The sequence below is a fragment of the Leptopilina heterotoma genome, unplaced genomic scaffold, assembly GCF_015476425.1.
Source record: "Leptopilina heterotoma isolate Lh14 unplaced genomic scaffold, ASM1547642v1 Lhet_287, whole genome shotgun sequence".
In the NCBI taxonomy this organism is placed as follows: domain Eukaryota; kingdom Metazoa; phylum Arthropoda; class Insecta; order Hymenoptera; family Figitidae; genus Leptopilina; species Leptopilina heterotoma.
The window spans coordinates 797,734-824,036 of record NW_025110994.1 but is presented as its reverse complement, the minus strand read 5'-3'; the positions used below and the strand labels follow the sequence as shown (position 1 = coordinate 824,036).

Here is a 26,303-nt window from a genome sequence, read left to right as displayed (position 1 = left end):
ATAATTAAAAATTTTAAGTGAAATTCATTTTTTAATCAATTTTTATTAGAAAATTTCCCGAGAATTCAATTATTTAAATACAAAAATAAATAATTTATTCAATAATTGAATATTTCTTAAAATTGAATTTTTATGAAGGATTTTATCAAAAATTTTAAAAATAATAGAATTCATTCGGTGAATTTAAAAAAAAAATTTAAATAAATGTAATTTTTAATCATTTTATTTAAAATTGGATAAAAATTATTTGGAATTCTACGACAAGTATTGTTATTCATGAAACTAATTGAATTCTTGCAAAGAATTTTATTAAACATTTTTTGAAAGAATTGAATCCCTGTGAAAAATTTTATTTCTGATAATCATTGAATTTCGGAGAAAAATATTATTATTTACGAAAATAATTAATTTCTTCTGAAGAATTTTATTCAAACTTTTTTAAGTAATTGAATTTCTCAAAATTTTTTAAAAGTTTTTAAAAATAATTAAATTACCTACATCGAGAAATTTCATTAAAAAATTGAAAATAATTGAAATCTGACGAAAGCTTTTATTACATTTTTTTATAAATAATTGAATTCCAGTGAAAAATTTTATTTTTGCAAAGAATTGCATTCTTTGGAAGAATTTGATTAAAAAATCTTAAATAACTGAATGGCTTCAAAGAGTTTTATTTTTTACAAAAATAATTGAATTATTTCGAAGATATTTATAAACATTTTTGACAGTAATTGTATTCCTAGGAAGAATGTTATATTTTACAAAAATAATTGTATTCTATGATCAATTTATTTATTATAATTTTTCAAATTTATACAGCATTTCATCAAAATTTTTTGAAAATAATTGAAATTTTATTATTTATGAAAATAATTGATTTCTCGTAAAGAATTTTATTCAAATTTTTTTAAATAATTGAATTCCTATATAAAATGGAATTATTTGTGAAAGTAATTGAATTCTTAAGTAGAAATGCATTGAAAATAATTGAATTGTATAGGAAAATTTTATTAAAATTCCAATTATATGAACTAAATTCTGTAAAAAATTTTGTTATAATTTTTTTAAATAATAGAATTTTTAAATGAATTTTAATTTAATTTTTCTAAATAATTGAATTTCTGAGAACAATTTTTTTTAATTCTCTATATACAGTTGAATTCTTTCGAGAAACTTCATTAAAAAATTATAAATAATTGAATTGGTGCGAAGAAATTTATAAAAAAAATTGGTAAATAATTGAATTCCTATGAAATTTTTATTAAAATTTTGTTTCAATAATAATCATAAAATAATCATTTGCCGAAATAACTTTTAATGTTTCAAACCTCAATATTCTCTCTAAATTTCAATCAGTCAAAATTTCAACTATTTTTTTATTTTTTACCCGATTCGATAACAAAAAGTCATATAGTCACTGTTTCAAATTTTAACTGATTCAGTTGTAGAGAAAATTGGGGTAAAAAAATAAAAAGAATCTAGAAAAAATCACAAGGCGTAAATAAAGAAGAATTCGTAATAATTCTACGACTTCTTTACATTAAAATCATAACCATTGTATCAAATCAAATCTGAGAAAGCAAAAGTTAGAAGTATGTATATATATATAAAGAAGTGATTCAGTTTTGAGAAGAAGTTTTAAGATATAAATGGAGAACTTTTGTCATTGGATGCGGTTCATTTGAAACTGACCCGCGGCGATGACGCAGCCCTTTTCCAGTTTTCTAATTAAATAATAACATAATTCAACGTCTTACACTGCGAAAATTAAATATCGCTTAAGATTCAACGTCTGTTCCCGGCTTTTCCATTATTTCTGTTATGCTACCCTCGACCACCTCTGATTCCACGTCGTTTCCTTTACTTTCCATTTCTCTTTGTTTTACGATATTAATAAAGTCACCCGCCCTTTTGTTTCGTTATCAATTTTCTGTGTTTAGACTTCCAAGTTTTCGATGAGAAAAAAGAAAGAGAGGAAAAGAATTCCACTTGGTTTTTTAATAGAAGAACACACAAACAATTTATCTATAAGTATATAGAATTTTTTTTTACAGATGTACAAAATATAATTATTACTAAAAAAAAATGCGTCAGAAGGTAAAAATTTTGTCTGAAAAATATTTGTAAAAAATCTACCACTACTTTCCACATTGGTAACGAGATTAAAAATTCTCTTTAACAAAATGAAGTAAAACAGAAACAAAAAGAGATAATTTGTGTGAACAAGAGTATTTTTGGAAAATGTATTCTTTTATCACATAATTTTGAACATGATGTTTAAACTGTATCGTAAAACCTGTTGTTCTAGCATTGATGATATATCGTTTCATTGTCGCATTCCTGTTTGAAATCTCGTTTATCATTCGAAACCATTGTGGTCCAAAATACCAATGTTATCCCACGGGTTTCTATCTACTTTATCGTCTAGCAAACTGTAAACAAATTAATCGTCCAGCATACCACAAATCAAATATTGTCATAATTCCATCAATTCACCGAATTCTAAATTTCTAACGAAGAATTGCGCTTAGTTGTTTTTCGAATTTACTTCACTTTAAATTTTAATTTACTTCAGTTTTCTTCACTTTTCTTTGCCTTAATATTCTCTACTTTACTTTTCTTTACATTTCTCTACTTTACTTTCCTTCACTTTCCTTTAATCTACCAGAGGATAAAACGTGTCAAAAATGAGAAAAAAATAATTAACATAATGTATTTTTTGTTTCAGGAAAAACACACACAATGTTGGGTACTTCCGAGGCAGGCCACACCTTAGGTGCAATTCCATGTGCAATAACTTGGCTTTTTCGCGGTATTTCCGAACAGCGACAAAGGACAGGTGCTAGATTTAGTGTACGAGTAAGTTGCGTCGAATTGACAGCAGGACAACAACAATTAAAAGATTTGTTAGCTGCCTACGCAAACGGTAAATATCTTTTCACTAAAAAAAAAATTTTAATTTTTTCCTTTTTTACTTTTCTTTATTCCAAATATAATAAAATTCACAGTTTAAAATTAAAGAACTAATAACCACTATACTGTATTAAATATCCAACTCTTCTGTACTTCAGTTTCAATTTCAATGCGCCTACTTTCTTTTTTCTTCTCGTAAAAGATACTTGAAATTGGCTTTGAAAATTATTTACCCTGAATGCGAGTTATTGACTTTTTTGATCTAAAGAGAAAGAAAGCGAGCTTTGATGTAAAAACCCCTTCTTCTTTGGAGGCACTTGTTCCTGACTATATTTGTACTCGACTGCCACTAAGAGACTTAAGGGTCCTATGGAGAAGGTTGTGCAATAGCATGCAGATTGTACAACGTACTAGACGAACTTTACGTCTCCCCCTTTTGCTTCTAGGATGACTACAACATTGGTACGCTTAACGGTTATAAGCGCAAATACGACACTTTCCCACAATTAATTTCGTGCCTCGAATAATACTGACTGGTATAATCGTTTGGATTAATTAGAACTTGCGGTTATTAGTGAAATGTGTCGTCGCGCCAACTGTTATAAAGACGAACAAAAGCAGTTTTCATTATTCCCTACAAGCTAAAAATAGCCATTTCTCAATCTATGCATAAAAATTATTAATTATTAACTATAATTATTTGAATGTTCTTTCATTCATTCACTTTTTCTGTCATAATCAAAATTTAACAAATTTACTTATTAAGTACAATTATTTTCAAAAATTTCCATAAAATGCAATTTCAACCAGAATTTAAAATTCTCTAAAAATAATTCAAATTATTCTCAAAATATTTTAAAAAAATTCTATATCAAAATTAAATTACTTTTAATGGAATTTTTAAATAAATTCGTCAAAAAAATTGGACGAATTCAATTATTTTCAAAAAAAAATAATAAAATTCTTGGGATGAATTCAATTATTTTCTAAAAAATATTAAAATTCTTGTGATGAATTCGATTATTTTGAATATACTTAATTTTAATAAAATTCTTTAAAGAAATTCCATTATTTTCAAAACAACTTTATTTTAATTTCTCGAAAAAATTGCATTATTTTCAAATATTTCTATAAAATTCTTCATAACAATTTAATTATTTCTTAAAATTTTAATAAATTCTTCGAAACATTATAATTTTTTTTATAAATAGTAAAATTCTTCGCAATAATTCAATTATTTTCAAAACAATTTTCATTGAATTCCTCGGAAGAATTCAATTTTTTAAAAAATGTTTAACATATTTCGAAAAAATTAAATTTTTTTCTAAAATTTTAATAAACCCGTCGAAAAAATTCAATTATTTTTATAAATAGTAAAATTCTTCGCAATAATTCAATTATTTTCAAAACAATTTTCATTGAATTCCTCGGAAGAATTCAATTTTTTAAAAAATGTTTAACATATTTCGAAAAAATTCAATTTTTTTCTAAAATTTTAATAAACCCGTCGAAAAAATTCAATTATTTTTATAAATAGTAAAATTCTTCGCAAGAATTCAATTAATTTTATAAACAGTAAAATTCTTTGCAGGAATTCAATTATTTTCAAAAAATAATCAAATTCTTCGCAATATTTCAATTATTATTAAAAATAAAAAAATCCTTTGAAGAAATTTCCATTATTTTCAAAACAATTTTAATTGAATTCCTCGGATAAATTCAAATATTTTAAAATATTTCTGATAAATTTCCATTATTTCCTAAAATTTTAATAAATAGTAAATAAATTAATAGTAATATTTACTATTATTTATAATAGTAAATAAATTTCCTTGCAGAAATTAAATTATTTTCAATTTAGTTTTAATAAAATTCTTCTTAAAATTTAATTGCTTTCAAAATTTTCAATTAAAATTTTTTAAAAAACTCCATTAGTTTAAAAAAAAATTCAAAAAAATTCTAATTAGGATTTTTGAAAATTTTAATAAAATTCTTTGCGAGAATTCAGTTATTTTCCTAAATAATAAAATTCTTTGAAGGAATTCTATTATCAGTAAATTTTTTTGATAAAATGCTTTGCAACAATTCGATGATTTTCAATACATTAATTTTAAAATTGAAAATATTTGAAAAGAAAAATTATAAAAAAGTTAAGAAACAAAAAAGCAAACAACAATTAACCTTAAACTGCGAACAGATAGAAAATTTATTTATTTTGCATTATTTTTGTTTATGAATCACAATTTTTTTAACAAAATAATTATTTTGTTTTAGAAGAAGAAGAAAAATATTTGCACAATTTCTATTTTTAATCTTATTTTTGGAACAGGATTTTCCACAGGAATTAAGACATTCAAAAATTTTAAATTCAAACCTTTTTTAAATTAAACAACTTATAAAAGTATTTGTTATAAAACATGAAGATATCGATAACTCCGAGTCTTCGACTCGAAGTGATCGATTTCTTCATGTTTTCTAATAATTAAAGATGACCAAGTAATAAAATCATTATTTTACATTATAAGAATATTGTTACTGTAACTTCATCAAAGTTATTTTCATCATTTTAATTCAATTATTATTTTCTAGAATTTTAAATTATTTTTTATAAAAATAATTGAATTCCTGTGAAATTTTTATTATTTATGAAAATAATTAAATGTTTGCATACAATTTTATTAAAATTTTTTTTAAATAATTGAATTCTTATTGGGAAATTTTATTAAATATTAAAATAGTAGATATTGAAAATCATTGGAATTAGAAAATTTTTTGAAAATAATTGAAATTAGGACAAGAAGTTTTTTTACATTTAGGAAAATAATTGAACTTTGAAGAAGAATTTTTTTATTTATAAAGATAATAATTAGGATTTTGTCGAGATTTTTCTGTAAATTTTGAACATAATTGAATTTTGTGATAAGAATTTTATTAGTTTTGAAAATAATTGAATTTGTGCATTTGTAATTTCTCCAAAATAAAATTTTTTTAGTGTTTTCAACAAAAATTTAAAATAGAAAATTTTCCAATTCTATTATTTTTAAAATTGCTAACTTTATTTTTAAAAAAGGTAGCAAGAAGTTGCCAGTTCTTTCATTATAAAGAATCTGTTTAGGAAAAATTAAAAAATATCCGTTTTTTGCTATAAAATTATTAGTCCACAGCACAATGTCTTTCAGAATTCTTTTTTGTTATTGAAAATGAAAAAAAGCGAAGGAAGATAATAAAACTAAAATAAAAATGCAAAGAGTAGGACAATAATCCCGAATCTCAATTTTACGGATCACCTGGTCAACTCGACGGTCCGTGAAAAGCTCGCAAAACCAAATTGCGGCTGATATAGGAAAGCATACGGAATTTCAACGGATTCCTGCCCAAATAACTACTGTCTCGAAAAGGAGGACTCGTGTCGCGTCTCGTCGCTCTTTCGAATATTTGCTCATCGACAATCTCAAATTTTTATATCCTCTCAAGTGAAAAATAAAAATTAAATTTCGTCCCAAAAAAAAAAATATTTTTCTACCTCAACCATTGTATTTTAAATACTTTGTATTCCATTGTACAATTTCCACAATCGCAACTTGGCATTTATGAGCGTTCAGGAAGAAAATCGTGGACGACATTTTCCCCCTCGCGACGAACCCGAAACTAATTAAAGGGCGATGCAATTAATTTTCCAGCTTATTAAATAATTAACTCGTGTCTTGAGAATCGTCCCACTCTCGTTGAAAATCTCACTCTCACTCTCTCTCTCTCTTTCTCTCTTTCCATTCTCACTAACACTATACACCGCACCGATTCCAAACGAACACGAAGGAACTTCAAGTCCCAGGATTTATAAAGTGTCTTCTGCTTTCCCTTGAGAAACTAAAGTTGTTAATCCTACCAGTAATTATTTAAAGTTTTCACCGTCCGGATTTCTAGAATGGCTCCATGGAAGAAAAGGACTTTTTGACTATAAACCAGATAATCCCTTATTGTCGAACCTGGCTTTTGAATATTCACGTCTTCTCTTTATCCTAAAGCTTCTCCAAACACTAAGTCTTCGTTAATTGATTTTTCTACACGATTTATATACCTCAAGAAATTTATATTAAAATTTCCACGAAAATTTATTTCACAATATTGACAATAAATTTCATTAAAAATTGTATTAAGAAAGTAAGGCTCGAACCAGTGAAAGTATTCAAAAATACGGACAATATGGACCAAAAATTAAAAATTACGGACCAATTACTGACAAAAATATAACCTGTCCCAATCAAATAAGAGAACATTTTACTTAAGAATATAAATGAAATCTTTTTATAACTATGAAGATATGACTTCTTCATGTTTTCAATTAAACTTTTTCAAAAAGTTTTTAGTTTTTCATTAATTCTACAGAATTATTGGTTAAAAGTATGAAAAATTAAGATTTCCAAAGATTATAATTTGAAACCTTTACACAATTCAATCATTTCTAAGAATTCAGGCTGTAATGATTTTAATATTCAATTAATATCTGAAATTTTATCTGTAGTTCATTAAATAATTTATTAAATAATGAAATTCTCTTAAATAATTTTATCAACAAATTTGCAAATATTGAATTTTTTTTCACAAATTTTATCAAAATTTTTATGAATATTAACATTTTTCGAGGAATTCAATTACAATTGTATTAAAAATAATTTGAATTCTACGACGAGTTTTATTATTTCTGAAAATAATTGAGTCGCTGTAAAAAATTTTATTATTTATAAAAATAATTGAATAATTGCGTAAAAATTTATAATAAAATTTGCAAATAATTGAATTCCTGTGACTTCTTTAAAATTATATTCATAATTTCAATTCAATTATTATTTTTTTTAAATTTTTAACTAAAATTTTTCTTCAAATAAATTATTTTTAATAATTTTTGAAAATGTTCTTTCAGAATTTTCAAATCCATTTGTTTTCAATTCAATTTTATACGAAATTTTAATTACAAGAAAATTTTTCATTTAAATAATTTCAACAGAATTGTAATTAAAATTTTTTAAACAATTAAGTTCTTTAAACGTTATAATTAAATTCATTTGAAATTCGAATCTTCTAACAGTAAAAAAAAGAAATTCTGCAAAAAAAAATTTATCAAAATTTTTAAGAATAACTGAATTTAAATAATTTATTAAAATTATATTGAAAATAATTTAATTCTTACAATGAATTTAAAAATAATTGAAATTTTGACAAGAAATTTATAAAAAATTTAAAGAATAATTGAATTCTTTTGAGAAATTTTAATAAAAATAATTGAATTCTTACAATAAATTATTTTGAAATAATTGAATTTTTTTGAGAAATTTTATTGAAAATAATTGAATTAATGCAAAAAATTCAAAATAATTGAAATTCTGCAAAGAAATTTATCAAAATTTTTAACAATAACTGAATTTAGATAATTTATTATAATTGTATTGAAAATAATGTAATTCTTACAATGAATTTAAAAATAATTGAAATTTTAACAAGGAAATAAAAAATTTAAAGAATAATTGAATTCTTTTGAAATATTTTAATGAAAATAATTGAATTCTTACAATGAATTTTGAAATAATTGAAATTTTGATATGAAATTTCGAGAATTCGGAAATTTTTCAATTAAATATATATTAGAAAATAAAAACTTTAAATAATTTTAAAAAAATTCAAATAAACTTTTTCAAAAATATTAATTCTACAGAATTATTAGTTAAAAGTATGAAAAATTAAGATTTCTAAAGATTTTAATTTAAAACCTTTACAAAATTAAATTATTACTAAGAATTCACACTGGAATGATTTTAATATTCAATTATTATCTAAAATTTTAACTCTAATTCATTTTGAAATCAAATTTTATTAGAAAATTCTACGAGAATTTAATTATTTAAATACAAAACTAAATAATTCATTGAATAATTAAATTCTCTTAAAGAATTTTATCAACAAATTTTTAAATAATTGAATTCTTTTGACGAATTTTAACAAAATTTTTATGAATATTAAAATTTTCGAGAAATTTGATTCAAATTGTATTAAAAATAATTGAAATTCTGCTACGAGTTTCATTATTTATAAAAATAATTGAATTCAGGTAAAAAGTGTTAATATTTATGAAAATAATTGAATAATTGAGGAGAAATTTATAAAAAATACGTAAATAATTGAATTCCTGTGACTTGTGACATTTTTATTATTTATAATACTTTTAATATTCAATTATTAACTAAAATTGTAATCGAAATTCAATTTGAAACAATTTTTTAATTTTTATTAAAAAATTCTACGAGAATTCAATTATTTAAATACAAAAATAAATAATGTATTCAATAATTGAATGTTTCTTAAAATTTAATTTTTACGAATAATTTTATTAACAATTCTTGAAAATATAATTAAAAACTTTTTGAAGAATTTGAAAATAATTGAATTTCTGTGAAGAATTTTATAAAAGTTTTGAAAAGAATTGAATTCCTGATAAAAATTTTATTATTTTTGAAAATAATTGAATTTCTGCGAAGAATTTTATGAAAGTTTTGAAAAGAATTTAATTCCTGATAAAAATTTTATTATTTTTGAAAATAATTGAATTTCTGCGAAGAATTTTATGAAAGTTTTGAAAATAATTGAATTCTTTTGAAAAGTTTTATTAAAATTTTTTAAATAATTTAATTTTAAAGTATTTTTTTATTTATAAAAGTATAATTGAAAATTTTGATCAGAATTAAAAACAAAAATGGGAGGCTAATTTTTTTTCTGCTCTATTTTCGCACGTTAAATACCCGGAAAAAAATTTAATTCTCATGTTCTTGTGACCAGAATATAATACATATAATGGATCTGGTTGTGTGGATTATCATAAGGGAAGAATTTCTCTTACTGGCATACTTCACATTTTTCTTTATCCTCCAGGGTGTGCATAATAATTCTCGCGTGTGCTCATGTCTCTCTCACTATACGGTTATTGTTTTACATTCTTGTTCCATTCGCGTGAGAGTGCAAAATAAAACATCATCGCTCGTGCGCGCGGCTTTTAACGGATTCCAAAATGGGAAAAAGAAAAACGCACGAATACAAGAAAAAACACTCTAACACGTTTTCTTGTATTTGCATTTATTCCGTATAGACATACACGAATACATGACAGAATGACAGGGTTGCGATGTTTTCTTATGTACTCTTATTTTTTTTTCACATTAGAGATTATATTTTATAGTAAACCTCATTAAAATATTAGTAAACTTTTTCGTATAGATACGTTTTCATGTAAATCTAGAAAATATAATTGTTTTCTTGCATAAAAAATGTTTTGAATGTTGTAACAAGTTACAAATAATTTTTTTTTACTTTTCAAATAAAGCAAATAAAACAGTTTTTCCAAGGAAAAAACGAGTGAAAAATATATTCGCCCGGAGTACCAAAGACGATTTAATAAAAATCGACTCCTTGACGACGCAATGGGTTTAAATCTCATGAAAGTCAGGTTGCGCGTATAAAGGAGGCGCGCATACATCTTTAATACAATTGTATTTCTATTCTTAAATTTTTGAGGGAAATTTTCTCTTTTATTTTCCAAAGTATACGTTTGATAACGGCTGCTTCTCTTTCTTACTTGGAGAAGTCACAGATGCCGGTAATATTACTTCCTCTTGTCCCCTTTATGGATATTGCCACACAGTCGTATAGTAACACGCACTCTGCCATTTAAGACCACACGCAGGGAATGCCACTCCGCAAAAGTGGGTAGAAAAGCTACTTGGCGAAAATATTGGCCTTGTCTTTCACATTTTATGTCCTATCACAATTTTTATTAAGTGCAATTCTTTTCGAAAAAAAACACACCTAGAAAGTGTCAAACGACAAAAATCATTAACGATTCTTAATGCAATTTCGATGATGATTTTATATCATTTCGATCAAATTTTTCTTTAAAATCGAATTAAATTAAAAATCGATAAAGAAAAAATCAAAAGAAAGAAAAAAGAAAATTTTAAAACTGACTTTTATTTTTCTTCTACTTGAAGGAGTTTCTTTTTTACGGAACATTTTTTGTAAACTTTTACGAGCAACGTTACGCATCCACTTCACGGGAGCAATTAAAGAAACCATCATAAGAGGGACGACGACTCTTCTCTACTTTTGTTCTGCGCTTTACTTTTATTCGAAATTGTTGGAAGATCATGGCGTAGGGTCGGCTTTCACCCTTCTTTAATTATATATAGTTCCTCTACACAAAGCCTTTAAAAAATATTACCGTTAGATCTTCTTTTATGTTAATTTAAACTTTTCCCCAAAATACGACAATTTATACCCAACTTATAAAATTTTACTTTAGGTACTTAGTAACTTTTTCGAAATTTTGATCAGAAAAGTTTAAAAATAGAAAAAAAAATATTGAAAATCGAAAAAAGGGAGTTTTTCTTGTTTTACGGAATTTAATCCGTTAATATTTTATTTATATCAAATCGGCCACATGTGCGAACGTGCTCTATAAAAGTAAATATCTTCGTGTCTGACTTTTACGAGAAGATTACCTGTGCATCACGAGTAGCGTTTATTAGGTACGCTTTTATACTGATGACTATTTACAACAAGATTCCACATTACGTTGATTACACCGATCGCTCGTTTCTTACGGGTTATAACGGATAACCGTATCTTTCTACATTTTATCATCACCCCCTTCCGACTCTATACGTATTTCAAAAAGAAAAAAGAACATTAAAGATAAAGAGAACGCGTCGTCGACCGATTTACGATCTCGATCTTTACTTATTTCTCGAGGGGAAACGATCATAAGAGAATGAACTCTAAATTGCAACCCTTCAGCGTTCTTATAAACTTTAAGTTTAATACTCTTTTCAAAGTTTAGTGAAGCTAATTTTCCGCAAACTGTCAAAATATTCACATATTCACTCTTTTTGGTGCCGAAGCGGGAAATAAATATTAGGAGCACTAACAAAATATGGATATATTAGGAACATTAACGAAAAGCATATATTGGGAACATTAAAAAGCATATCAGGGTTGCCAGAAAAATTTAACTTTGGTTTTCCCTGATTTCCCTGACCGGTGGTAACCCTGCATATATTGTAAGGATAAATTTAAATACTGGTTTCGATTAACATTCAGAAAGAGATTTTATATTTTCGACGTAAAATTTGAACATGTAGTTTTAAAAGAAAGTATATTCTATTGACTGGCATTGAAGAGATGAAATGATTTTGAAACTTTTCTTTTCTTTCAGATTCTGAGCAATCACCGGCTGTATATTTAAGGGATGATCCTCTTTTCGGGACTTTGCAACTTCAACAGCACAGCGAACTTCGTGCTCCGACTGCTGAACGAGCAGCTTTTTATCTCGACGCCGCTGTTGCTGGTCGTCAACGAGAAGGCGATACTCACATGCTTTATACCCTTCACGTCTACCAGTATAGTGTCGCCGGTAAAGGGGGAGGTAATAATTCACCAACAAAAATCGCATAAATACAAGACCTTCTCTTTTTAAAAAATACTAATGTACTTTCACATTTTTGTAAAAATATTTTTTGTAACTCCGGATCTTAATAGGGCACTTTTACCATTTAAAATCAATGGTACTTTCCAATTTAAAATCAATGACCCTTTTAAGATCCGGAGCCTCAATTAGTTAAATAATCTTTAACCTCCGAAATATTTTATAAAATAAGGCAAATAAAACGAAAACATTCGGACTATATTTATAAATTTTCTCTTCGCAGTCGCTGGAGGTCGAAGCAGACTACACCTAATGGACCTAGGAAACTCGGATCGAGGAAAATCATCAGGCGGAATTCCACTCTCAGGCCTAGGAAACATTCTCATAGCGATTTTTAACGGTCAAAAGCATCTGCCCTACAAAGAGCACAAATTAACCCAACTCCTCAAAGAATGCCTCGGATCCTTAACCTGTCACGCGGCGATGATCGCCCACGTCTCACCAAACTCCCAACAATACAGCGAAACCCTAACAACAGTTCAACTAGCCTCAAGAATTCATCGAATGCGTCGAAGAAAAATCAAGTTCATCGGCAACAATGTTCAGGGCACCGGAAGTGGTGGCAGTTCCGGTGAGGAAGCTGCCCGACAAAACAGCGAATGCGATCCAAGTTCGAGTGACCTATCAGCCGACACTGTCATCTACGTAGGTCCAAGTACAGACGACGCAACTGACGGCGAACACCCCCCTGTCTACATCCCAAGTCTCAATTCCGGTGACAATCGATGCGCAATGGGTCGCATTCTCCGAGGATCAGCCGCCGAAAGGCCCAATAAAATAACCGAGGAACGAAGTCCAGCCCACAAGGCAACAAAGGCAGTGAAAGCTCTCACCCAAACAGCCTCGAAACAAACCTCACCAGCCCACAGTATTACCCCCAAAGCGAGTCCCGCGCGAAAAAACAATTCCACAAAAACAATCTCCAAAAGCGCCGACTCGCCAAACAGCAAAATTCCCGTCGCCGTCACAACCGACGAACAATGGATCGACGGTCCCCGAATTTCCAAGTCCAAAGTCGCCGAAGCCAGGCACTTACTAAAAGACTCCCATCATCACAAGCGCGAAACTTGGATAGACGGTCCCATGCAATTAACAGCACATCAACAACATTCCGGCTATGGTTTCATGGACAGTCACAAGAAAAGTATGATCAGAAAATGGGTCGAGAATCAATCGTCCCAAATACAAAGGACTAAATACAATTCCCGCGGTCATTCCAAACCTGGTCAATCATCTCAATTTAAGGAAATATCAAAAAATATCGATGATGACGAGACATCGCTATCAACTGTCGAGAGCGAAAGTCTAAAAGCAAGTGAAATCGAAGACATCACTGAAAAATTGGGAGCGAAATTAAATCTTCTTAATGTTAAATCCAATACTGATTCTGGACTCGATTTGACTGCGAGTCCAATACTGGATAATTCTCTGGGTAGAAGTAAACTCGACATTCATGAGGATGAAGATGATGACGAGGAGATTGTCGTCCCTCCACCATTGCCTCTGATTGAACCTCTAAGCAATGGCGTGAGTCGCGAAGTTTCCATGGAAAGTTTAAATCTCTCTCATAAAGATATCGTACTACCGTCCAGACATTCATTGTCTTCAGAAGATGAGATTTTGGAAATTGTCGAGGTTGAGGATCTCGAACCAGTTCCAATGCAAGATTCTTGTCTTCAAGTTACAGAGGAGGACATTGCACTGTGCATGGGAGAAAATCCATTGCCCGAAAGTGATCAAGAGGAACATCCCCTCAGGATATTGAGTCAGGAAAATCTCACCGTCGTCTCAACGTTTACAGGTAAAAATTGCTTAGTAGTTCTTAATTTTTTATTGAGAATTTCATTCAGAATTTTATTAAGAACATATCGGATTTAATTTAACTCTTAAATTTTTAGTTCAATTTTTCACAAAACTCCGCAGTTTTCATCAGGATTACCACAAAAAATTTTATTTTATTTTCCCTTACTTCTCCCTGAATTCCAAAAAAACTTTTCATTTCTTTCCTGAGCCTAAAGAATTATTATAAAACGGACTGACTATTTGCTTATAAATCAGTTATGTATTTCTCACTGATTTAAATTTACAGAGTAAGTTGATTAAATTATTGTCAAATTTAGCAGACAGAGTAGAAATTAAAGGCGATTTTTTATTTTCATTTGTATGTCTAGAATTTTAGTGTTCGACTAGTCGAACAGCCGATATGGGTTGATGATAGTAAAAATAGTCCTAAACGGTAAAAAGAGATTTTCTACAATAAATATTTACCGATGAAACATTTATTACAATTGAAATTTTCTTTTATTTTCCCACTGAAAGACAGTAATTTATTTACCACACAAAAAACTCTTATCGATTCCCTTTGACCCCATATTCTGAACCTTTCTCAATAAACAGAATGCTCTCGCTCAAATGTTCTTCTTGCGGGAAACAATCATATCCTCAAGTCTGTAATTACTTGTCGACACGCTCTCAAAGTAGCAAAGCCAATACAACCCCTTTCCTATTCTATTTTTACCTTATTTCTCCTTACCAGCAACTTACGAATTTTTCCTTTTTCCAATTCTATCCTTATATCTACGTCTTATATAGTAAATTATAGTAAATAAGTTTCCTTATAGAAAATAAGTTTCCTTATAGTAAATAAGTTTACTTGTAGTAAATAAGTTTTCATATAGTAAATAAGTTGAAAAAAAACGAAGTAGTCATTTTTTTTAAGAAATAAAACGAAAAATTCTTTTTATAGATTCAATGTCAGTAATGTCGGACACTGAACGATATAGACCTCAATATCAATTACCAGTGGGAATGGGAATGTTGCCGCGGCCTTACTTCGATCACGAGGACTTTTTGGAACAAGAAAGCAGACACAAGTTCGATCAATTGGCTCGTCTCCACGAGTTGTACCAAAGTAAATTAGCCCTTGCCAACGTTTCCAATTCCGCGACTTATCAGAGGGAAAACTCCTCAACAGTCACCATTCGAGATGCTCCATGTAAGTTTTATTCCTTACCCTCTTTTACATTCAATTTAAGGAAGTCCGTCTGACGAATCTTAAACATTTACGGAACGCTATCAAAATACTTGAACTGAAATCCTTATACTTTCAAATTAGAAATCAAAATTCTCTGCTTTTTCTTTCTTTATGCTAATTATAGAAATTTTCGAAAAAGTAATTTCAAACTATGACTTTTTATACTATGACCAGAAAATAAATGACGAAAAAAACGAAATTTAAGGAAATTTTAAGAAATAAACCACTAATGAGAAATTTACTACATGGACTTTGCTCCAAATATCATTGCTTACAATCAAGTATGCAATTATTAACGCAGGACAAATTCCAGCCGCCACGACCTTCCGTCCACCATCTCGGTGTCAATCGTTATCCCTCTCGGACGTTCTCTTCAACGACAATGCCAGCAATCATGGCAGTACATTCAGTGAACCTGCCTACATTGCCGGTAAATCGGAGCAGGAAAAAATCTGTGACAATTGTCGACAGACAATGTCAAGGCCAGAAACAGCCTCCTATTGGTATCCTAGTAGTGTTGCACATCTCGCCAGTCCCCGACGATATTGCGGAAAATTGGGAGAATGCAACATTTCAAGTCTACGACATCCCGACGGTGCTTCAAATCCAAATCTCAAGGAGGAAATCGAGAGGATACCTGGTAATGGAGCCTCGGGCTCCGATCCCGAGGAGGAATATGTCGAGGCCAAGAAACTCTTCAGCACAAACGAGAGATCCGAAAGAACAGTTACTGGCAAATCCGACATCGAAGAGGACAGAAAAACAATAGGTAAATGCTCCAAATTTAAAGTTAAATTAATGTTAAGTTCATTAAAGTTCAAGTGAAGTCAACTTTTTCCCTAAATGTGCAAAAGGAATGTTTCGAGAATGTAAAAGAATCTAAAGTACTTTTTTCAAAATTACAGTAGCGACACCACTGCAAATATCGATTCCAAGTTCCGTGCCATCATCAGGACGGATGCAGAGGAAAATATTGAGTCTTGGATCATCGTTTGGTTTAAATAAAGACGGTTATGATTCGGGGGCTGATTCAACGCCAAGAGCTGCTAAACTTTCGCCAGCGACACTTTCGAGACATCGAGCAGAAAGTTCAGGATATGATAGCATTGTTCGCGACAGTGAGACCAGCAGCATTGCAAGTGACTCGTCCAGACACACAAATGCCCTTCAGGAACATCAAGGTATAAATAATATAAATTTCCACTCGATATTCCCCTTTCTTTCTTTCTTTTTTTTTTAATTCTCGTCGTGTCTCCCTTCGGCTTCATCAATAACAAAAGTGTTATTGGCTTTTTTTCGCAGGCCCTTGAACGTAATTTTTCATGACCCATCGCCTTTCAATGAAACTCCATTAATCAAATTCGCACTTCTTGCGCTCACTATTTCCTTCAAACAACATATTATAGTCGAATCGCAAATTCATGTATTCATTGAGTAACTTTTTGATGTCCGGTAATGGACTTGTCACAATTCACTGGAAAAATATAATATAAAAAATTCAAAGTCTAGAGAAAATATTGGAGAGTTTAAATTAAAAATTGTAATTTAAAGATAGCAATCGGCTAAAATCGAGCCCCATTCGGTGATTCTCTCCTCAGGTGGCGCGCTGGGAGTTCTAACCTCGACGTTGTGCGGGTGTTTCAGCGGTGGGACGACCGGAGGCAGGATGCGAGCCCCGGGTCCCGGCCCAGGGAATGCCCGCGGGGATTCTCGTCTACACAGACGAGGACGTAGCAACTCTGGACAGACGCGCACAACTACGCTCGGAGCCGCGTGGAATAATGTTCAAGATACACAACCTACGTCTGCGCCAGCGCCTTCTTAGACAGGAATTACGCGATGCCAAAAAGCGGCTAATGGTGTCCGATGACCGATGGAGTTACGAACGTAAGTTTCATGAAATAACTTTAAAATCGAAAATTTCCCATTTCCATTCCCATTTCTAACAAGAAACCATCACTTTAACCAAACTTTTTTAAATTTCCAAGTATTTACAAACAAAAATTCCAAATTTCAAAGTGTTTCAAACATTTAAATTTTCAACTTTGTTTTTTCCTGATTTCCCTGACAAATTCTACTTTCCCTTACTTTTCCTCTGAATCCCCTGATTTCTCTAACCAAATAAAAGTTCCAAAATTAACTAAAAAAAAAAAAACTAATAAATTTTCCAGTGCACGTGGAGAACAGTATGGACTGGCGGGATCCAGCTTTCTTGGAAGCTCTCGAAGCAGAGACGTTCATTCTCCAAAAAAGAGTTGAAGCCTGCAAGAGTCACGTGATACTTATAACCTGTTTTGATTCCTATCCGCGGAGAGAATCGATATACTTAGAATCACCAACTGGAATCAAAATCACTTAACAATTGTTTGGATCAGCGCAAATTACTTCGTGCTGATCAAATGAAATCGTAATTCCAAAAAACGAACACTACTCTTTCAAGGAAATCACAATTTTTCTAAAAAAGAACAAAAGAAAACCATGATCGAAATAGAAAATTGAGATTCTACATTTGTAGCAAAAACTGTGACCGACGTGTGTGTAAAACAAAAAAATTCAATGCTCTAATTTTTTTTCCCCACATTTCTAAAGAATCGTTTTTAAAAAAACGTTTCACATGTTCTTGTTTCGAATTTAGAAAGTGTTCAGCAAAAAAAAATTCCAGCATTGCAATTTTATTCCAAAAACTCTAAATAGATAAATTAAAAATTTTCCACCCAACTTTTTCGTTTACCAAGTGAAAAAGAAAAATTATCAAAACTTTTGTTTTGAGTATAAAAAGAGAACTGCCAAAAAAAATAAGAAAAAAAAAACAAAAGTCATTTTGATGAGACTGAGAGACTGCAAAGGCAAACAGATAAACAGACTTCCGATTAAAGACTGTTAGCCAATTTTTCTATTTCCAAGTTTTAAACAAAAAGAGTGAGTGAATAAGTGTATGTGTGTGGGATTCGAATAAACTTCGATGTTATAACAGAAATTTTAAAACAAAACTTTTCATTACGATTCATAAACGATTTTCACAATTTTTTATAAAACTATTTCTTCAAGACGAAAAATTTCGTTCAAACGACACTTTTATTCTATATCAATTTCTCGTGATATTTAACTAAAAAACCAAACGTACCAAACCTTTTATCACTAAAAAAAAAATCCGTCAATTTTTTCAAAATTTCATATCAAATTCTACAAATAAAAAAAATAAATTGACAACTTTTTATAAAAAGAACAATTTTCCAATGAAAGTTAAAAATGAAAGTTGAATATTTCCAAGTTTTTGTCTTCCTTCGATAATGGTGATATTTGAATATAAGTTGAGAAATTTTTCCTTTCAATATAAAAAAGAGTCTTTTTTCCTAATTTAAAAAAAAAGATTTTTACCAATCAGGGTGCGATAAGAATCGAACTGACTCTTCCGAAAAAAAAAATAAACGCAAATCGTACTGCCAAAATTGATATACGATTTACAATTTAAACACAGGCCGTAAGTAATAATATTAATGCACGCACGTTAATTCAAAATAATATCGTAGCTTTAATCGTTATCGCAGTTACTGCACTTTGTAGAGCTCCTATAATTCACTTAGAGAGACTCCAATAATTAAAGAAAAAAAAAGAATAATTAAAAAAACGTAGCTCAAAAAAAAAATTCTACCACACGCATAGATAACAATATTATATAAGTATCTTTTCTGCGTGAGCCTCATCACCCTCCGTTTCTCAAAATCACATTTTTTGTCTTTTCAATAAAAAACAAACACAACACGGAAAACAAATTTTATTCTTTTAAAATTTAACTAAAAAAATTCTACTGTACATTGAATTTTTTTTTCCTTTTTTTTTAATAGTAAATTTATATTTGTCCTGCTTTTAAATCTAAATTTAAAATTTCTTATAAATTTAGAAAATCGAATTAAAAGCAAAACTATAGAATTTTTCTTCCAATCAATTATTATTTTATTTATTCAAGAAGAGAAAATAAATTTATTTATTTGTAGCGCGCTCTGAAAAAAGGTACCTAAGCGAAAAGTTTCAATTTTCTGAAGTTAGCGTCGAAAAAAATTTTCTTTACGAAACCGAAAAGAATAGAAAAAGTTTTTCGATGGTTTTAAATTAAAAAAAAAATTTGTTAATTAAACAGAAACTTTTAATTATGATAAAAATACGACAAACATAACCTTAACATAAGTTACTTCTTAGGTACCTTTCTTCAGAGCACGACACAATTTATTATAAAATTTATTTACTATTTATTTTTATCTTACAATTTATTTATTATAAAATTATATTACTAATATTAATAATATTCAAATAAATATTAAAATTTATTTATTAAAAACTTTACTGTAAAATTTAAACTTTAAATTACAAAAATTTAAAGTTTAAATTTAAAATTAAAAGTTTTATTACTTCAAAAAAATTTTCGAAAAGACAGAAAATGTGAATTGCTCTCTACGTTTCTCTGAATGTATAATTTTATTTTAAATCATTGGAATCGTAAAAAATTTTTAAGAAGAAGAAGAAGAAAAATGTTTTCCTTATTAAAATCGACTTGGGAGATGAAAAAAAAGTACTTCGAAGATATTGTCAACGTCCATCGATTTTCAATTTATTTATCGGACTAATGAGTGCTCTCGAAAATTTGGGAAAGTTTTTTGTATTAATTTCTTTTTTTAAATTATAAATAGTTGTCAAAACAAAAAGGGCCAATTTTCCAAAGCTCTTATTTGCCATTCTCGTTGGCAATATGAATTTGCCACTCGGGAGCCAGTCCGTCTGTCATAAATTGATCTACTTCTAAATCCTTTCAAAAATATTGTAACATAGTCATTGTATTATATTTATATTTGATATGTACAAATTAGATATGTAATTACTTGTAATAAAGATCAATTTACAATGGATACAGAGGAATTTTAATTATTTATTTCATGCCTCATTCAACTATCTACAAATTTATTTATTTTTATTTTATTTTATTATTTATTCCTATTATTTATTTATATGTTTTTGATTTTATTTTATTCTTCATTATTATTATTCTTCATTTAAATTAGTGACTGAATTTTTACTTTTAAATTAGTAAATTTTACTAATAAATAGTAATTTCTGCTTATTTATTAGTGAAATTTACTAATTCAAAAGCAAAAAGTAATTTACACTAATTTATTAGTAAATTTTATAAATAAATAGTAATTTCTGCTAATTTATTATTAAAAATTTACTAATTCAAAATCAAAAAGTAATTTAAACCAATTTATTAGTAAATTCTGCTAATTTATTAGTAAAATTTATTAGTAAATTTTGCTAATAAATAGTAATTTCTGCTAATTTATGAGTAAAATTTACTAATTCAAAAGCAAAAAGTAATTTATACCAATTTATTATTAAATTTACTAATAAGTAAATTTACAATTCACTAACAATTAAATTTACAATTTAATAACAAGTAAATTTTTATTAGTAAAATTTAATAATTCAAAAGCGAAAAGTAATTTATACCAATTTATTATTAAATTTACTAATAAGTAAATTTACAATTCACTGGCAATTAAATTTACAATTTACTAACAAGTAAATTTTTATTAGTAAAATTTAATAATTCAAAAGCGAAAAGTAATTTATACCAATTTATTATTAAATTTACTAATAAGTAAATTTACAATTCACTGACAATTAAATTTACAATTTAATAACAAGTAAATTTTTATTAGTAAAATTTAATAATTCAAAAGCGAAAAGTAATTTATACCAGTTTATTAGTAAATTTAATTAGTAAATATTTATTTGCAAATTTAACTGATAGGTAAATAGTAATTTCTGCTAATTTATTAGTGAAATTTAATAATTCAAAAGCGAAAAGTAATTTATACCAATTTTTTTGTAAATTTTACTAATAAATAGTAATTTCTGCTAATTTATTACTGAAATTTAATAATTCAAAAGCGAAAAGTAATTTATACCAATTTTTTAGTATTTTTTATTAGTTAATTTTACTAATAAATAGGAATTTCTGTTAATTTATTAGTAAAATTTACTAATTCAAAAGCGAAAAGTAATTTATACCAATTTATTAGTAAATTTTATTAGTAAAATTTACTAATAAAATTTACTAATAAATTAACAGAAATTACTATTAATTAGTAAATTTTACTAATGAATTAGCAGAAATTAGAATTTATTAGTAAATTTTTTGTTTGCAAATTTTACTAATAGGTAAATAGTAATTTGATTAGTAAATTTGACTAATTTGATTAGTGAATTTTACTTATTTATTAGTAAATTTGATTGGTAAATTTTTTATTTGTAAATTTTACTAACAGGTAAATAGTAATTTCTGCTAATTTATTAGTAATATTTCCTAATTCAAAAGCAAAAAATCAGTCACTAATTCGAATTAGTAAACATTTTTACTAATTCAAATATTTAAAGAATATTCTTACTATTTTATTTTAATAGAATACGAAATACTTTTATACGAAATATGAGAATATTTCCTATAAAAGTATTTCGTTTTCTACTAAATAGAGAAATTTAATATAAAAAATCCAAGTTTTACAAAAATAGAAATAATTTTTCAATAAACTGTAATTTATTCTTTCTTTTTCTCTTTTTCTCTTTTTCTCTTTTTCTCTTTCGGATAATTTTTTCAAATAAAGTTCGAGCGATTAAAAATTTATATGGTAATATTTTTCACTTATTCTGTATTAAAATGATAAGTGAATGATTCAATTGGAGCAATGAGCAAAGAAGGTAAAGTGGAATGCCAAGCTGATTGAACAGTTTCCTTCGGAAGTAAGGAATGAGATAAATGAGAAGTGATTTCTTCTAAAGAGTGATGCGTCTCTCTTGTGTCTTACACGTTATAAGGCAAAAAAAAAAGAAGAAGAAGAAAAAAGTGAATTATAGCAGCTCTTTTTTTCTCAAAGTATATAGAAAAATGGAGAGGGGAGGGGGGGGGCGGAGGATTGAGAGCGCGTTGCTCACGAAAATTATCGCGGACCGCACGAGAGTGCATTCCCTGTTTCATAAATATAATGGAGAGCACATGTGATCGAGGAGGACATAACATGTGACCCCAAGTCTAACTCATCGAAGGAAAGACGATTATAGGGAAGAAGAAGAAGAGACGAGTGTGTGGTAAACGGCAACAGGAGCAACAGTCGCGTTAAGACACTCCGAGAGGATGGTTGATAGTGCGCGTTTTAGGGCCCTCATCATAGGCGCCCTCGTGGTCTTCGCACCCCTCACCCTTGCTCTTTCCAAAAATGATCTCTATCCATACGCCACCCCCGGTGCCAACACTCTTAAACTTGATCCCAGCGGGCAGCTGGCCTCTATCGAAGCAATACTCAAGACGCCAATAGTTTTCTACGACAACATTTATAATGCTATTTTCGTAAGTTTCATTTCACTTTTTCCCTCAATAAATATATATATATATATATATTATTTCACCGGAACAGAAAACAAGGCTTTAGTTTCTTTTTTTCTCTACTATACTATTCTTCGTCTAATTTTTTCCCACCAAAAATTGTCATCAATGTAAAAATTATTTTTTTTTTCACACCAAAAATTGTCATCAGTGAAAAAAATTGTTTATTTAACAAACACTCTTAATTTTCCATTCATTATTAAAGTACATATGTACACTTTCTATCACTGAAAAAAAAATTTATTTGATTCAAATAACCGATTAATTGACTATTATCAACTAAATATTTAACTGAATCAAATAATATTTATTTGAGTCAATTAAATATTTAATTGAATCGAATAATACTTATTTGAGTCGATTACTACTTTTTTGAATCAAATAATACATATTTGAGTCAATTAAATATTTAATTGAATCAAATAATATTCATTTGAGTCAATCACATATTTAATTGAATCAAATAATATTTATTGCAGTCCATCAAATGGTATTTGCTTCAAATGCTGAAATTATTGTTTCAAATACCATTTAATTGACTCCAATAAATATTATTTGATTCAATTAAATATTTAATTGTTACATTGATAATAGTTAATTAATCGGTTATTTGAATCAAATAAATTTTTTTTCAGTGTAAGGATTTCAAATTGAGACAAAAAACGAATTAAAAATGTTGTTTCGAAACATTTTTGATTCGTTTTTTGTCTCAATTTGATATTCTTAAAAAAACAGTGTATAACAAAACTTTTATGATAATAATAATAAATATTAATTATTATTTAATTGATTTACATTTAATACTTTATTATAATTTAATAACAATTTATATTGTTATAATAATATTTAACAATTACACTGAAAAATATTTATTTAATGCAAATAACCAATTATTTGTCTATTATCCAATAAATATTTACTTAAATCAAATAAATATTGTTTAAGTCAAATAAATAGTATTTGAGCCAATAATTTTAGTATTTGAAGCAAATAACATTTATAAATGTTAAATGTTGTTTATAAATTATAAATGTTAAAAAAATTTAATTTAAATTACTTCGCTTTTAATTTTAATTTTGAATTAATTAACAAAAATTTTAGTTATTTGATTACTATCAATTTATTAAATATTTACTTGAATCAAATAATTTTTATTGGAGTCAATTAAATAGTATTTGCTTGAAATACTGAAACTATTGGTTCAAATGCTGAAATCCTTGGTTCAAATACTGAAACTATTGGTTTAAATACTGAAATTATTGGTTCAAAAACCATTTAATTGATTTAAATAAAAATTATTTTATTCAAGTAAATATTAATTTGACAATAGACAAGTAATAGGTTATTTGAAGCAAGTAAATTTTTTTTCAGTGTAATTTACTCAAATAAAAATTATTTTATTCAAGTGAATATTTATTTGATAATAAACAAGTAAACAGTTATTTGAATCAAATAAATTTATTTTCAGTGTTCAAATTAAATTTTTATTACAATAATTTTGCATCATTTCTACAAAAAAAAAATTATTTTTAAAGTTTCTAAATGTGAAATTTAATATTTAATTTAATTTAATTTTTAACATTTTAAACAATTTAAAGTTTCATTTGAATAAAAATTACAATTTTCTGTCAATGAGAAACAATTTAGGTAACATAACCTAAAAATTAACAAATATTTCTTATTGATAAAAAAATTGTAGGTTTTTTTTTATTTCAAATAAAATTTTTAATTGTTTAAAATATTGAAAATTATATTCTTTACCCTTCCAAGAAAACAAATTTAAAATTTATACTTTGTCTCTTTCTTCTAAAATACGAAATTATGTCATTGGATTAATTTTTGTTTTGACTGTCCATCAGATTTTTCCTTAATTCAAGCACACTTTTTGATTCATTGTATATCAACGACAATTATGTTTGATTCAAATATATATTGTTTTCTCAGTTTAATGCTAATTGTTATTATCATAATTACGAGTATATTAATTAAAATTAATATTAATTATTGTTTTGATTACTATTATTACTATTATTATTACTATTACTTTATTATTATTGTTATTATTATCATCAATGTTTTTAACTATTATATTAGTTAATATTAATTTTTATCACCATTGATACTAGAATTTATTATTGTCAATAATTGGTGAAGAATTTTTTACTTAAAGTTCAGTAAAAAAGAATAATTTTATTTCTACTAGTTCTCAGGAATTTTTTACTAAAAGTTCAGTAAAAATAATTTTAAACTACTGAATAAAATAAAAAACTTTGACTACAAATTATTAGACATTTTTATTAAATTCAACTATTAATAAGAGACCTTTTACTATAATTCAAATTTATATGAAAAAAGGTACTTAAAAATCATAATCCCAAAGTTCTGAACGTTTAATTGAACGAAATTTATTTATTTTTTCTCCAAATTAAATTTTTATTAGATACTATAATTTTGTGTCACTATCAAAAAAATTAATTTAAAGTTTCTAAACGTAAAATTTAATTCCAAATAAATTTTAGTAAAATTAAAAAAATAGTAAAAGTAACAATAAAAATTATGGTAAGTTAGGTTAAAAAAAATTGTTTAAAAAAAAATACTAGATAAAAATAAAAACAAAAATACCAATAATAATAATAGCAGTACTAATAGTAATAGTAATACTAATAGTAATACTAATAGTAACACTAATAGTAACACTAATAGTAATAATAATAGTAATACTAATAGTAATAATAATAGGAATACTAATAGTAATACTGCTAGCAATAATACTAGTAATATTAATAGGTATTAATTCAATATTAATTTTAATAATTACTAGTAATAATAGTATATTTGTCAAACTAATTAAAATAAAATAGTATTAGAAAACAACTGAATAAGTAAATAAAGTAAAATAACAAAAAGAACAAAAAAGAAAAACCATTTAACGTATGAATGTGAAAACGTAATTTTAAATTAAGTCAGAATTTAATCGTGTGTAAAATATTCTTTTAATAAAAAACATTTTTTCTCTCTCAAAATTCGTTTAAATTGTATTTTTTCACTTTTTAATTATAACATTTTTTTCCAAACAAAGGCAGGCAAAGCTCTTTAAGCTTTTGTGAAATGTGTGTTGATATAAGTTCTTTACTGAACCTAAAGATGAATTTTCTTTCCCAAGGGTTTTATCCAATTATGGTCTACTTTTAAGGATCTAGTGAGATTAAAAGCAGATGACCCTTTGTTCCCTTAGCGGTCTATTATTTTAATACTAGGAATTTTTAATACCCAAAAATTTTCTATATATTAGCATAAAAATTGTTCCATCAACATTTTTAATACCAATTATTCATTATTTTTAATTATAATAATATTGAATAATTTATAAACATTGAGATGAAGGATCACTTCGATTC

General features: G+C 27.0%; 2 protein-coding genes across 7 annotated transcripts in view; both read left to right on the top strand.

The window, feature by feature from the left end:
• Nucleotides 1-19,301, top strand: part of LOC122504292 — a 616,579-nt gene extending 597,278 nt beyond the window's left edge. Inside the window, exons 9-16 of one of the 3 annotated variants that reach the window (XR_006301822.1) lie at nt 2,729-2,926; nt 12,170-12,379; nt 12,663-14,240; nt 15,186-15,434; nt 15,787-16,242; nt 16,379-16,654; nt 17,072-17,360; nt 17,645-17,786. Coding sequence is in view for 2 of the 3 variants with exons in the window: in XM_043615335.1 (XP_043471270.1) it covers nt 2,729-2,926; nt 12,170-12,379; nt 12,663-14,240; nt 15,186-15,434; nt 15,787-16,242; nt 16,379-16,654; nt 17,118-17,360; nt 17,645-17,832 (3,398 nt within the window). In the remaining variant the exon portion in view is untranslated. Of the gene's footprint in view, nt 1-2,728; nt 2,927-12,169; nt 12,380-12,662; nt 14,241-15,185; nt 15,435-15,774; nt 16,243-16,378; nt 16,655-17,071; nt 17,361-17,644 lie in introns of those variants that run through there. The other 2 variants (XM_043615335.1, XM_043615336.1) reach the window with 2 other exon arrangements.
• A 3,198-nt stretch (nt 19,302-22,499) lies between these two features.
• LOC122504293 (nidogen) overlaps nt 22,500-26,303 on the top strand; it is a 40,589-nt gene continuing 36,785 nt past the window's right edge. For 2 of the 4 annotated variants that reach the window (XM_043615340.1, XM_043615339.1), the window contains exon 1: nt 22,501-22,869. In XM_043615340.1, coding sequence (XP_043471275.1) covers nt 22,657-22,869 — 213 coding nt within the window. In that variant the 5' untranslated portion in view covers nt 22,501-22,656. Of the gene's footprint in view, nt 22,870-26,303 lie in introns of all 4 variants that reach the window. The other 2 variants (XM_043615338.1, XM_043615341.1) reach the window with 2 other exon arrangements.